The 14791-nt window shown below is 37.5% G+C and overlaps 1 protein-coding gene across 1 annotated transcript in view; it reads right to left on the bottom strand.

Moving 5' to 3' along the window:
• LOC135195072 (piezo-type mechanosensitive ion channel component-like) overlaps positions 1–14791 on the bottom strand; it is a 347594-nt gene that overhangs the window by 200000 nt on the left and 132803 nt on the right. Inside the window, exons 6-9 of the mRNA XM_064221446.1 lie at positions 8525–8752; positions 5796–5931; positions 4848–4958; positions 4328–4487 (exon numbers count right to left, since the gene is read on the bottom strand). Of these exons, the coding sequence (XP_064077516.1) occupies positions 4328–4487; positions 4848–4958; positions 5796–5931; positions 8525–8752 (635 nt within the window). The remainder of the gene's footprint in view (positions 1–4327; positions 4488–4847; positions 4959–5795; positions 5932–8524; positions 8753–14791) is intronic.

Genomic DNA, 14791 nt, shown 5'->3' with positions numbered 1-14791 from the left:
TGTGTTGCTGAGGGATGGCTACGAATACCAGTTTTGGCATTCGAATGGCACTATGAACGAATAATCAAATCATTAATTAGAAATAAATTCAGTAATCTTAATTTACATTTTTTATACCACATTTCCTCTTTAATTAGTATTTTCACTCATGTAACATTTTGGCCATTTGTCCCGATGATATTACTAATGCAAACACATACACCTGAATAAACGTGGAAAGCAATAACTGTATTCCTGGCATCTCCACGATGCATATGTTCATAGGACCAGTCAAATATCAGCGACCGGGGAATGTATGATTTATTTTTCCGAAAGTGTTCCTATAACGTACAATTATTCCATGCTTCTGAATGGAAAGAAACACTGTCCCATTAAGAGTCGCATATCAAAATAACAAGCGCACATCGCGCTCGGCAACAATGACAGATTCTCACCTCACGAAGCTGTACCGTTGACCGTTGATCCTCATTATTTCGAATCTTTAACTAAATTCACGATTCTTTCGATTATTCGAAAACCGTACCAGGAGTTACGTATTCTGATAGGCGACAGATTATCCAATTCCATCCCTAATATCTGTCATATTTGTATATTTTTCCCGTCCTAGTAGTTACTTAACCTAGTTAGTCTAAAGACACGAACGAAAGAAAAATGTCGAAACATCTAATGATGAAGAAACTGATCATGCTGACCGGCTAACCTCATTCGGGTTCTCTTGTCTGTCACTATTCAGTAAAATGATTATTATTATTATTATTTCTTCTCTCTATCACAGTCCTCCAATTCGACTGGGTGGTATTTATAGTGTGGGGTTCCGGGTTGCATCCTGCCTCCTTAGGAGTCCATCACTTTTCTTACTATGTGTGCCGTTTCTAGGATCACACTCTTCTGCATGAGACCTGGAGCTACTTCAGCCTCTAGCTTTTCTAGATTCCTTTTCAGGGATCTTGGGATCGTGCCTAGTGCTCCTATGATTATGGGTACGATTTCCACTGGCATATCCCATATCCTTCTTATTTCTATTTTCAGATCTTGATACTTATCCATTTTTTCCCTTCTCTCTTTCTCTCAACTCTGGTGTCCCATGGTATTGCGACATCAATGAGTGATACTTTCTTCTTGACTTTGTCAATCAACGTCACGTCTGGTCTATTTGCACGTATCACCCTATCCGTTCTGATACCATAGTCCCAGAGGATCTTTGCCTGATCGTTTTCTATCACTCCCTCAGGTTGGTGCTCGTACCACTTATTACTGCAAGGTAGCTGATGTTTCTTGCACAGGCTCCAGTGGAGGGCTTTTGCCACTGAATCATGCCTCTTTTTGTACTGGTTCTGTGCAAGTGCCGGGCATTCACTTGCTATGTGGTTTATGGTTTCATTTTTCGTATTGCACTTCCTACATATGGGAGAGATGTTATTTCCGTCTATCGTACTTTGAATATATCTGGTTCTTAGGGCCTGATCTTGTGCCGCTGTTATCATTCCTTCAGTTTCCTTCTTTAGCTCTCCCCTCTGTAGCCATTGCCAATTGTCATCGCTGGCTAGTTCTTTAGTTTGTCTCATGTATTGTCCGTGCATTGGTTTGTTGTGCCAAGTCCTCTGTTCTTTCTGTCTTTCTCCTGTCTCTGTATATTTCTGGGTCTTCGTCTACTTTTATTAGTCCTTCTTCCCATGCACTCTTTAGCCACTCGTCTTCACTGGTTTTCAGATATTGCCCGAGTGCTCTGTTTTCAATGTTGACGCAGTCCTCTATACTTAGTTAGTCCTCTCCCTCCTTCCTTTCGTGTTATGTATAGTCTGTCCGTATTTGCTCTTGGGTGTAGTGCTTTGTGTATTGTCATTTGTTTCCTGGTTTTGCTGATCTATACTGCGGAGTTCTGCCTTCGTCCATTCCACTATTCCTGCGCTGTATCTGATTACTGGCACTGCCCAGTGTTTATGGCTTTTATCATATTTCCGGCGTTGAGTTTTGACTTGAGTATCGCCTTGAGTCTCCTGCATATATTCTTTCCTGATCGTGTCCTTCATCTCTTGGTGTTTTATATCTCCTCCTTCCATTATTCCCAGGTATTTGTATCCTGTCTCATCTATGTGTTTGATGTTGCTCCCATCTGGTAGCTTTATCCCTTCAGTTCTCGGTTACTTTGCCTTTTGTATGTTGACTAAGGCGCATTTTTCTATTCCCAACTCTCCATCCTGATGTCCCCAGATACAATCCTTTACAGTCTGGATTAAGGGTATCTATTTCCTTGATGCTCTTACCATACAGCTTGATGTCGTCCATGAACATCAGATGGTTGATTTTGTTGCCTCTTTTCTTGAGTTGGTACCCGGCATCCATCTTCTGTAGTACTTTTTGTCATGGGATCATGGCTACTACGAAGAGTAGTGGGGACAGTGAGTCGCCCTGGAAGATCCCTCTCCTGATATTAACCTCTGCTAGTCTTATTATTATTATTATTATTATTATTATTATTATTATTATTATTATTATTATTATTATTATTATTATTATATTATCATTATTATTATTATTATTATTATTATTATTATTATTATTATTTTCAGTAGATGAAACCTCTTCACATGGAATATGCACACAGGGGCCATTGATTAGATATTGAACGCTTCAAAGAATGTTGGTTTCAACGGCCCACCGCAGGCCCCACACTGCAGCAGTAACTGATCACGATACAGAGCCAGTGATTTTTCATCAACCTGGGGGAGACCCGAACCCGCGACATCTAAGTGGCAACCACGACACTAACCACTATGCCAGCGAACCGGCCAAGAAATAAATTATAACTTTCCAAAATAGCAAAGCTATGCAACATTCAGACGTTGCAGTTTGCTTAGTTCCTACAAGTCTAAAGGTGCAGGTCCCATAAAGTCTGTCACTATTCAGGATCCCTAGACGTAGACTTTACCACTGATTAAGTTCTGGTCACAAATGAACCCGTTAATTTAAGGCGTCATACATAATATAGTTTTATTTAACGTCTTTGCTCTGATTTTGGAAGGTCAATACTTCATTTCTATACTTTACCGATTTTACTTATGTCATTTTTTTCATAACTGATACGAAGGCATGTCCTACACCCCGCCTCCCCACACACTGGTGTGTATATACGTCGTATATTTATGTGCTTGTGTGCATATATATATATATATATATATATATATATATTATATATATATGTAAATATAATATATATATATATATATATATATATATATATATATATATATATATATATATATATATATATATGTAGTATGTATGTATGTATATATATATATATATATATATATATATATTATATATATATATATATATATATATATATATATACACACGAAGTTTATACCTAAATCTTCATTATGAAAATGAATTATTTATTTTCAAAACAAGATTGGTATACCGTGGGGTTCTTTTTCTTTCTGCCAATAGTTATTAATCCATCCAATTTATATAAGAATAAACTTGATTTTCTTTAATTTCCATGTTTATTTTTCCCCTGTTAAGATTCTGCAACACAGTAAGAAGTGCTAGTCAAAATGAGAGATCGCACGAGACCAAAGCATAATCTTCCTTTTGACAGCAGTTCAGCAGTTTCAGTCAACCTGATTTCCTAATCTTACTTCCGTTTGATAACACGTAAAACCGGCTGAAACTATCCGCGAGCAAAGCCAATGCAAAATGAGTGCTGTCACTATGCTGGAACGCTGACATGAAAAGGGCTAAGCGCAGAAACTGATTGAGTGGTCAGGTGCGCTACTTAACCTCGTTCTGATGATAACATCAGAATTTCTTTCGTCCTTACATTTGGATCTCAGTCTTTGCACTGACACCCGTATTCAAAGTGTAAAGAACTGAAGAAGTTAAGAAGCACTATGGCTATTATAATTACAAAAGCATCCTGTGACATGTGACCATTATATTATTTATATATATATATATATATATATATATATATATATATATATATATATATATATATATATATATGTATGTATATATATATAATATGTGTGTGTGTGTGTGTGTGTGTTCAGATGATGAAATCCAGGATAAAATTAGAGGGTCAAACAATGTGTTACTAAACACTGCAACGAATTTTATCGCACTGATGCAAACGGTAATGGATTATAAAGGGGTCCAAAAGTCAGCAAATCAATGATGTTACATTAACAGGTACACCATTGTTTAATTACCCTTGAGCCTTAATTTGCCTGAAGAGAGAATAATTTCGTAATCACTTCAGTCAAGAGATGATACATTCTCATAATGTATTTTATAGAGGAGATCCTAATTTCTCACCCACCTTGTTAGAGAGTAGGAACTGTGACTCGAAGGACGTGACGAAGTAGAGGGTGAGCAGCAGGGTGGGGTTCACGAAGCGGTTCCACTCGTCCGTCATGAGGGGTGCCGCCCGGGGGTCGTCCGTGCAGTTGGTTCCCACCACCGCCGTCATGCCGAATATCCTGAAGAAGGAAGAAGACCACGTCAGAGGGGTAAGCGTCGTCAGTGCACCTCACGGGGGTGTGTAAGCATTACTGAAGGTTCTTTGCAGCGTCCCTTCGGCCCCTAGCTGCGACCCTTTTCATTACGTCTACTGCACCTCCATTCATATTATCGGTCTTTCATCTTGCCAACCACCCTCTCCTAAAAATTTCCTTCCCAGCACTGAATGCCCTCAGAGATCCCAGTGCTTGGCCTTTGGCCTGAACTCTACACAGTACATCTGAATTAGGAAGAGGAAGAGATCGAGAGGCACAATTTCCGCCGCGTTCTTCATCACTTATCCAACACCCACAAGGGACATCATCAATGGAATCGCTTACCTTGCAGACAGGTCTTCTGGATCGATGTTAGTCTGCATCCATTCAGTCTGGTAAATGTACAGACACACTATGTGAATTCCTGAGAACACCATCACACCGCGACACACGTACCTGAGGGAATAATAACTCTTTTGCTCATACTGTTTTTGTCGGATCTTTCCTAGATAATAGTAACCCCAAGGGGATTTTACCAGGTATATACCCCCCCCAACCCCACCGTCCCCGTGTTTACTCCAAGCAAAACAAAAGACTGTAAATACCATCAAGATAATGACCCCAAGAAATACCACTATAGTAGATTCACATCAACCGTCCATTTGATGTCTAGGCCAGTCCCTTACGACGCTCCTGATTGGCGGTTGAGAAGTCAATCACAGGGGTGGAAATTCTCAGGCTGTCTCGAGAGTTCACATGGGTAGGATCTATGTTCCACCTCTCCTGAGGGATACGTCTTTCAAAAGTACCCCTCAGGAGAGGTGGAACATACATCCTGCCTGTTTGAACTCTCGAGAGAGACAGAGTTTCCAGCCCTGTGATTGGCTTATCAACTGCCAATCAGGAGCGTCGTAAGGGACTGGCCTAAACATCAAATGCGCTGTTGATGTGAATCTACTATAGTCCTAGATAACGACCCTTGAAAACACTTTCGGGGTCACTATCTGGGAAAGAACACTAATAATAAATACAAATACAACAACAATAATAAAATGTATTAATGTATATAATGTTTCCCCTAACAATCAAATAGAACCAGGATCAATTCATCGTTATTGCTAAAACACAAAAACCTAGAATTATCATATTAAACATGCTATTTAATATCGTGTGGAACCCCTTTAAATAATCATAATAATAAAGACAACAATTTGAATAACTCAACATTAGCAGGTAAACCTCCCGTTTCTACGAGAGAGAGAGAGAGAGAGAGAGAGAGAGAGAGAGACTTACCCAAATCTCCTTCCGAGGGAGTTGTTGAGACTCCAGTAAGTGGCCGAGACCATAAAAATGAAGAAGTAAACGGCGCTCGTTATCGAGGGCAGCATGATGCCCGCGCCGCCAATCACAGCCACCGCCATGTATGTACCTAAATCAAATACATGAAAATAAGAGAGGTGATTTTTTTTTTTTTTTTTTTTTTTTTGCGGAGGGGGATGTCTGCTGTGCCTGAACGAGAGTGATAAGGATACTGCTTTTTATTTGTATTCCTCTTATTTTCCTCTTTATCTCTTTCCGTTAAATTTACTGCAAGTGGCATAAGCACCAACCTATGGCTTATGTTAGCATATACTGGTTGATCATATACAAGTATTACGCATACACCTAAACAAAATACACAAATATGTTACACATACAAACATACGTTTTAACACACACACATATATATATATATATATGTATATACATACACATATACATATTGAACGGGTGGATGTGTTGAAAAACAAAATATAAGAGCTTTTGTACTTAAAGATTTTTAGTACTGATGTGATGGTCTTCGTTCACGTATTAATTTTATTATGACTTCGCTTTACGAGAATCTCTTTTAAGTGGTCGCTCTCTAGTAGGCGTTAAAGTGTACTGGCCTGTTAACTGTTGTGATGGTTAATTGAGAGATGTGGGGCGTTGCCCTGTGAGAGAAGACTTAGCGCAGTGATTGCAAGAAAAATATGTTCCAACTCAGCGTTTTCTTATCACTTTGCAAACACTTGGGATGAGGTTTAATGTTTATAAGCCTACGTTTTCATTAGCGTTTTGTAAAATAAGAACTGCAGTTCTTGTGAAATGTGAGTTAGTGTTTTATATTTGTGAAAACAGTTTTAAAGTTTAATACTCAATGAGTGTAATATATTTAGAAGGTATTTCTCCACGAGTAAATCTCTCTCTCTCTCTCTCTCTCTCTCTCTCTCTCTCTCTCTCTCTCTCTCTCTCTCTCTCTCTCTCTCTGAGAGAGAAAGATTTACTCGTGGAGAAATACCTTCTAAATATATTACACTCATTGAGGATTAAACTTTAAAACTGTTTTCACAAATATAAAACACTAATTCCCATTTCACCAGCACTGCAGTTCTTAGTTTACAAAACGCTATCGAAAACATAGGCTTATAAACATTAAATTTCATCCAAAGTGTTTGCAAAGTTATATTTATTTAGTCAATTTATTGCACAAATTGAAACTTAGGCAAATTTAAATGGCATCTTCTTCTCAATCTGAGAGTAAAATATGTAACACGTTTGGATATTTGACGCGATTTTGAAGGTTGTTTATTCATTTTCTTTTTTAACTTTGATTAATATTAAGATTAACATATTTGTTACACGTTTGAATTGTTGAATAATCATTCTGGATATGAATTATGATTAGGCGACTTTAATATCAACATTTAAAAGATACTGAAGGAAAGTTTATGCAGAAGGAACTTAACAGCGAGTGAATAACTTAAGAAAATATGAACAACGTGTAAAAGTAAGCAAAGTGATTAGAATGAATTCTTATTTTTCAAGTAATAATTTTGCCGCATTACATGATTCTTTTACAATACCCAAAGAGTGTCAATAACTTTTTCCTTCATAATAATGGTTCAATAATACTAGCGTACAAATGCAAAAACTAAAAAGATATAATGTAATGAACTACTACTATTACTACTACTACTACTACTAATAATAATAATAATAGTATCTCACAAGAAGACCCTCTCTCAAACAAACATGACTGAACAGAATGGCCGTCTGGATGCCACTGAGTTTGTATCGCAGTTTCTCAAGTCTCTCGAATGAGTTTCTTTGTAGCAGCAGGTAATGACACAGCAGCTGTCCATAGTTCATTTGTTCTTTGACGTGATTTCCACGTCAAGAATAACAATGGCAAAAATAATAAAACAAAAGGACACAGACACAACAGCTGTAACAACAATAATAAAAAACGCAACAACTTGAAACAGAAATAGAACTAACCTTTGAAAATCTTATATTTCTTATGATTTCCCTTGTGTGTATTATATATATATATATATATATATATATATATATATATATATATATATATGTGTGTGTGTGTGTGTGTGTAATCAGCTTATAACAGCCCTTCGTTTAAACTATATATATATATATATATATATATATATATATATATATATTATATATATATATATATATATATATATATATATAATAACTCAGAGGGAAAAATGTATGAGCTAAAGACAACGACAATTAGCTCCAAACATCTTCATGCAATAGACATGACATTTACGGAATACATTAATTCTAATATAATTAGGATAACTGGATGGAGAAAACAATATATCGAAAAAAAGATGGGTATTACATTTTAGTATTAAAACAAAAGTTGTAAACAACTAATGTTTGCTAAAAAACACATACACATAAAACATTTTAAACGATGAGAATGTAAACTATAAAACTAAAAAAAGAAGGTAAAAAAAACTGACATACAAAAAATGAAAGAAAATCATAACCTTGTTTTCTCAAATTACTGAAGGAATTCGAGACAGTAGACGATCACATCCTCTATGCTTAGAAAGACTCTCGAGGAGATCACAACACCTCGGCAAGTTCAGTCGAAGGATAAACAGAGAGGAAAATAAATAAATGAGTGTATGATGCTGTAATAGAACGATGAACCAACAAAAGGCAAACAAGAGTCGAAGACTCACCCACTGCATTGAGGACGCGCAGGCCTATATTCTTGGTGTTGCTGGACTCCTCCGGGAGATGGACGTCCGGGGAGGTGTAGGACGTGAGTTTGATGCAGGCGAAGTAGACGGCCGGAGAGAACACCACCAGGATGCACTCCGGCAGCAGCCACCGGGTCCCGTCGATCTCACTGATGTTGTCCAGTCGCACGAAGCCCAGATGGCGGAAGAGGGTCTCCAGGAAGCTGCCTGAGGAAACACGGAACGGTTAGGCCCGTTAGGTTGTGCAGGATGGGGTAAGGTAAGTTCCAGGTCTTCTTCAAAAGGTGGCCTTCTGTTGCTCTGTCACATGAGGAGAGACTATAGTAGATTCACATCAACCGTGCATTTGATGTCTAGGCCAGTCCCTTATGACGCTCCTGATTGGCTGTTGATAAGCCAATCACAGGGCTCGAAATTCTCAGTCTCTCTCGAGAGTTCACAGAGGCAGGATGTATGTTCCACCTCTCTTGAGGGATACTTCTGAAAGACGTATCCCTCAGGGGAGACGGAAACATACATCTTGCCTGTGTGAACTCTCGAGAGAGACTGAGGTTCCAGCCCTGTGACTGGCTTATCAACAACCAATCAGGAGCGTCGTAAGGGGCTGGCCTAGACATCAAATGCACGGTTGATGTGAATCTACTATAGTACCTAACTCTGTCAAAACTTAACCTTGAGTAACATTCTCTTTTAGGAAGGAGGAAGAGGTCTGGCTGTTAAGTGAAGGAAAATGCTGCTTATTAGTTAACGCTCTCAGAATGATATGAAGAGAAATGAATCATTGGGTGCTTGAGTAACAATATTAAAATCATCTTATGAGAATGTGGTCTTACATTCTTGCAATAATCTTTTATACTGCAAAAGTCTTTTGATTTTCAAGGACATCCTGTTCGGTGACTCACTCCAGGATGAGAGGCTACCTTACTCTGACCAATCATTTGATGGATCAGGCGCTTTTCCTCATTTGAATCTTTGGCCAAAAGTAAAAAAAACATACCACCAAAGTTCGCATCAAAGCAAGAAGCTTTTTTTAAGGCAGAACAGTCTTGTGAGATTTGTATCTATTAATTTATAATCAATTGCCTGAAGAGTATTCTGAATGACCTTTGGTAGATGTGGTTTACATTTTCTTGAATGAAAAACAACTTGGAGGCATACATTTACAATTTGGGCACAAATTGGAATCAAAATTGAATTTCGCTGTGGAAGTTTTGCCAATGAGACGATGACGTTCCGTATGGAATTTCAGTACACTTTTCATACAAATCTTTATGTTTTATTTGCGTCTTAGGGTCTTTCACTAATTCCAACTCCAAAGAATCTGTATGCGTTACTATTATTACAGGATATTTGAAAGTTTCAACCTCATTGCTATTTCCTCATCTAATGTTATTTCATCCATTTGTGCATACCCTGTCCTCATTTCTGTTTTCCTTACTACGTCTTAAATAACATATTTTACTTATTGCATATATTTGCTTTACATCATTTGTATTCTCATTTTTTAGGGATTCATCACATTTGGTTGTTTATTACCAAATTTCTCTGTAAACTTTTCTACTTTACCGCTGTATAATTTTATTGCCGTTTTATCATTTTTCGTTTATATGTACAACTATCACTGATATATTATGTTATAGATAACTAACTCTGATGATGGGAAGTTAAAAATATTGAACTTCGTCTGTCATTCTATGTCCGAATGAGAAAAAATGTCTGAAATTTTATATAAATAATATATATATATGGCATATATATATATATATATATATATATATACACATACATACATATATATATATATTTATTTATATATATATACATATATATATATATTATATATATATATATATATATATATACATATAATGTATGCATGTATTACAGAGAGAGAGAGAGAGAGAGAGAGAGAGAGAGAGAGAGAGAGAGAGACCTTAATGTCTTCTTGGCTGTCATTTATTCCCAGTTCCTATACCTTCGCACCAAATAGCAATCCTCAGCTCCTTGATGGACATTCCCAAATCCTAGATGAAGCGAAGCCAATAAAATGACAGGTTCACTGAGAGTGACCTCTTGAAGAAGCAGAACGGGGACATCTTCTCTTGCCGTTTCTCATCATGCTATTCTAAAAAGGAGCGTCCTAAATCTTAGAGAGAGAGAGAGAGAGAGAGAGAGAGAGAGAGAGAGAGAGAGAGAGAGAGAGAGAGAGAGAGTAAAATTTTCTTCACGAGTGTCCGTGGATCATTAATTCCTCTACTAGGCGTGATTACAAGACATTTTTAAGACCCTGCTCAGTACTAAACGAAAAGGGAAAGGGTTTGAGTTACGTGGAATGAACAGGTAAAGAAGCAGAATAGGAGGAGGGGAGCAGAAAAAACTAACAAACAGACAAGAAAAAACAAGAAAACAAATGGAGAATGAGAGCATGGGTCAATGAGAGGGCGAAGAGAAGGATACAGAGTAACCGAGAAGAATACAGGGAGGGGAGGAAGAAAAAACAAGAAAAAATAGAAAAGAGAAAAATAAGACAAAAGGAGAGGCTGAGGAGGAGGTCGAAATGAAGAAGTGAAGAGAGAAAAAGAAAGCAACAGTAACAAGAAACATCGAAGAAGAAGAAGAAGAAGAAGAAGAAGAGTGTCAGGATCGAGAGGCCGCAGGTGATAATTTATGCAAACGACGATTCGCAAGTTGATTACAGGTGCGATCGACTGCGGCGTTATTCCACGGCAAACCTCATTAGTACGAGGATGTTGCAGGTAACACCGCTGGAACTGGAGTGTTACGGTAATAGAGGTATACAAGACGGAGGAAAGAACGAAAAAGGCAAATGATGCTATCGTTCATTTGATGATTTTATGTGAACTCAGAATTCTGATTCACTTTCATTTCTTGGGTCACAGTTTGTTCACGATTATTCCTTCGCATGTATGCGTATTTAAGAAAATTCTTTGTTGTGTCTAATACTGCCTCTACTCTGTGGAAACTAGTTCAGCAAGGTAACCACCAACTTACATTGCTCCATTTGAATGTGAAAACTTGATCAACAATACATTTTACTTGCTGACAGTTACCAGCACATGAGGATTGAAGATGCGATGGAGACAAAGAGCCACTGATATGATTGCTGTAACCGACAGGTCACTTAATTTCACACTACGTGAAATCGCCAACTCTGGTACAAACTGGGTACTACCCTATGCCGTATTCCACTAAAATTTCCTATCATTATGCCGGGCCATTTTTAAAGCGTGGATTATTATTATTATTATTATTATTATTATCATTATTATTATTATTATTAATGCCGGGCTATTTTCAAAACGTTGGTTATTATTATTATCATTAATATTATTATTATTATTAATATTAATGGTGGGCTATTCTTATAGGTGGCTTATTATTATTATTATGATTATATGATTATTATTATTATTATTATATTATTATTATTATTTTATTATTATTATTATTATTATTATTATTATTATATTATTATTATTATTAAGACTCATACGTTCTTGTGGAATACCTGCAAAGCCAGAGACTTACAAAGGCGGCTTTGGTTAGATAAATTGGCCGATTGTGAAAAAAGCAGATAGAGAGAACTTTTGATAAAATCATCATATGGCCTTCAAAGCAGCACTACTTAATTAACGGCGCTCCGTAAAATTCTACCACTCATGTTTTTCCCTTTAACTAACAAATCTCCTCTCATCACCAGCTTCCAGTTTTATAGTTGTCTTCGGGGTGATACACAGGACAAGTACTAGCCATATCTCCATCTTCCTTTCACCATTATCTCATCTACATTTGAAACTTCTACGTTTTTCCTTATGGTACCATTTCTAACTTTCCTTCCGATGACTTCTAATGGTCCTCCTGAAGCTTAGTCTCAAAGCGACAAGATCTATGAGACTACCTATGTAATACATTTTCTTAAGCAAGTTTTCGAAAGCTTGTGGTGTTTCGCATTTTCAAACAGCATTTTCCGTGAATTCTGACCGACTTGTTTCTGTCTTGACTACAATCTAAACCTTCTCTTCCATCTCCAATCATTTTTTATACCCACATGAAAAGGGGAAAAAAGTAAATTTGTCATAAAATTCTATCTAAAGGGTAACGTACAACAGTAAATCAGCAAAGCGTTAATACAAAAACAAAACAATAAGTTGCACATGGAGGGCACTCTCAAGTAACAGAACTCTATGGAAAGACTGGAAGGGAGCAACACAGAACACTGATCTGGAAGCACTGCTTAAATGGTTGTAACCAAGTGAGAGGAAGAAGGCAAAGGCATACAAATAAATAAACCAAACACAATAAGAAAGTTAATTAGTTGGCAGAGATTCATCACAGCAATGGGACCGGTACTTGCATTTTGCTTGTTTGTTTGTATGGTGTTTTTACGTTGCATGGAACCAGTGGTTATTCAGCAATGGGACCAACGGCTTTACGTGACTTCCGAACCACGTCGGTACTTGCATTTTACTGTACACAATCTAAATTTGTATATTTGAACATACAGGCATACAGACAGGTACATACATACATGCATACATATACGTACATGTAATTGTATATATATATATATATATATATATATATATATATATATTTATATACATATACCACGCAGGAGCACTACAGCATCACTGATGCATTCGTCAAGCACAGCTGCGACCGGAAAAGGTCAGCTCACTTCTCTTTTCCCTGCAACCTTATCCCAGCCAAACTACTCAGGCCATAAACCCTACAACATCAAATACGAAGAAGTTCCACTGAGAGAGATGGAAGTCTTCCCCGAAAGAACCCTTCAAGCAGAGAAACAAAAGAAGAGGCGTGGCAACAATACTCCAGACCCCAACAAAACAAGCCGTATCTCCTTGTTGCTCACCGGCCCAGTGTAAACAAACTCAGCCGCTGGCCACAGAGCCGGTCACTCTGCTTCTAGTTTTCTATAAAAGAAAACTAATGAGATGGCTATGTGTCTGTCCGTCCGGCCTTTTTCTGTCCGCTCTCAGATCTAAACAACTACAAAAGCTAGAAGGCTGCGAACTGGTATGTTGATCATCCAACCTCTAATCATCTAACATACCAAATTACAGCCCTCTAGCCTGAGTAGTTTTTATTTTCATTTAAGATTAAAGTTAACCATAATCGTGCGTCTGGCACAAGTCACCACCGGGCCGTGGCTGAAGAAACTTCGGTGTATATTTACTTAAATAGGGTAAAGGACAAAGGAATACCCACCTCTTTCACGAAGTTAGATGACCACGGTCAAGAAAATAAATCAGAGGCGGAAGGGAAAGAATTCCCAAATTGCACCTGATGACTGGAATTTTAGCAAATGAACTAAACTAACATCGAAACTGACATCTCTTTTGATACGTCCCTCCAAGGATGATAAAAAAAAAAAGTAACTCGGATATAAGATGAAAATTTATCTCCGTTTACGATGAAGGCAAGCTAGAAAAGGCGATAAAATTGCTACAAGTGGCAATCGGTCCTGCCTCTGGGAACTTCAAGGGTCGCGAGTTATGGGTATCTATCTGTTCACCTCTCTCCTCTATTTATTTTCCTCCCTTTAACTGTTCCTTAATTTGACGCCTGCACTCGAGGGAGGGAGATATCAGAAGGAGAAACTGACGACTTCTCGAGGCAGATTTGCTTTCTTAAATAAAAATCTTATACGGCTTCCACTTGAGAGCAAAAGTGCGATGCTACACAATATATTACTTCTGTGGGTCGCCTTTCGTTTGCATTCTCTTTACTTGTGATCTGTTTGAAGTATATCTCCTTGACCCCTGACTCCAGAAGAATGATCCGTGAAATGCCACTCTGTCGGCTCCTCTCGTTGCTGTTGCTGTTGCTTCAAATGATTATGGTACCTAACTTACCACTACTGCAGAAGGATTATGACGCCAGAACGCCAGAAGCCGTCCATGCACGCATTTGGGGGACAGGGGCTAGCAAACTCATCCCCAAAATCAAAGAATACTAACTTGTTATCAGAATTACATATGCGCAGTGAGCTGTGATGAAACATTTTACATGAAGGAGATCGTTCCTGTATATTTATACATACACACACACACACACACACATATATATATATATATATAATATATATATATATATATATATATATATATATAAGGCCACAGGAAAAATAAAAGAAAGGAGCACACATTTTTCGAGGTACAATGCTAAGAGCATCGAGACTATCTAATAAAGTAAACATAAAAG

Source organism: Macrobrachium nipponense, chromosome 15 (assembly GCF_015104395.2).
Source record: "Macrobrachium nipponense isolate FS-2020 chromosome 15, ASM1510439v2, whole genome shotgun sequence".
Lineage (NCBI taxonomy): Eukaryota > Metazoa > Arthropoda > Malacostraca > Decapoda > Palaemonidae > Macrobrachium > Macrobrachium nipponense.
The sequence above is the reverse complement of the archived record's forward strand: the minus strand, read 5'-3'. Positions and strand labels throughout refer to the sequence as shown.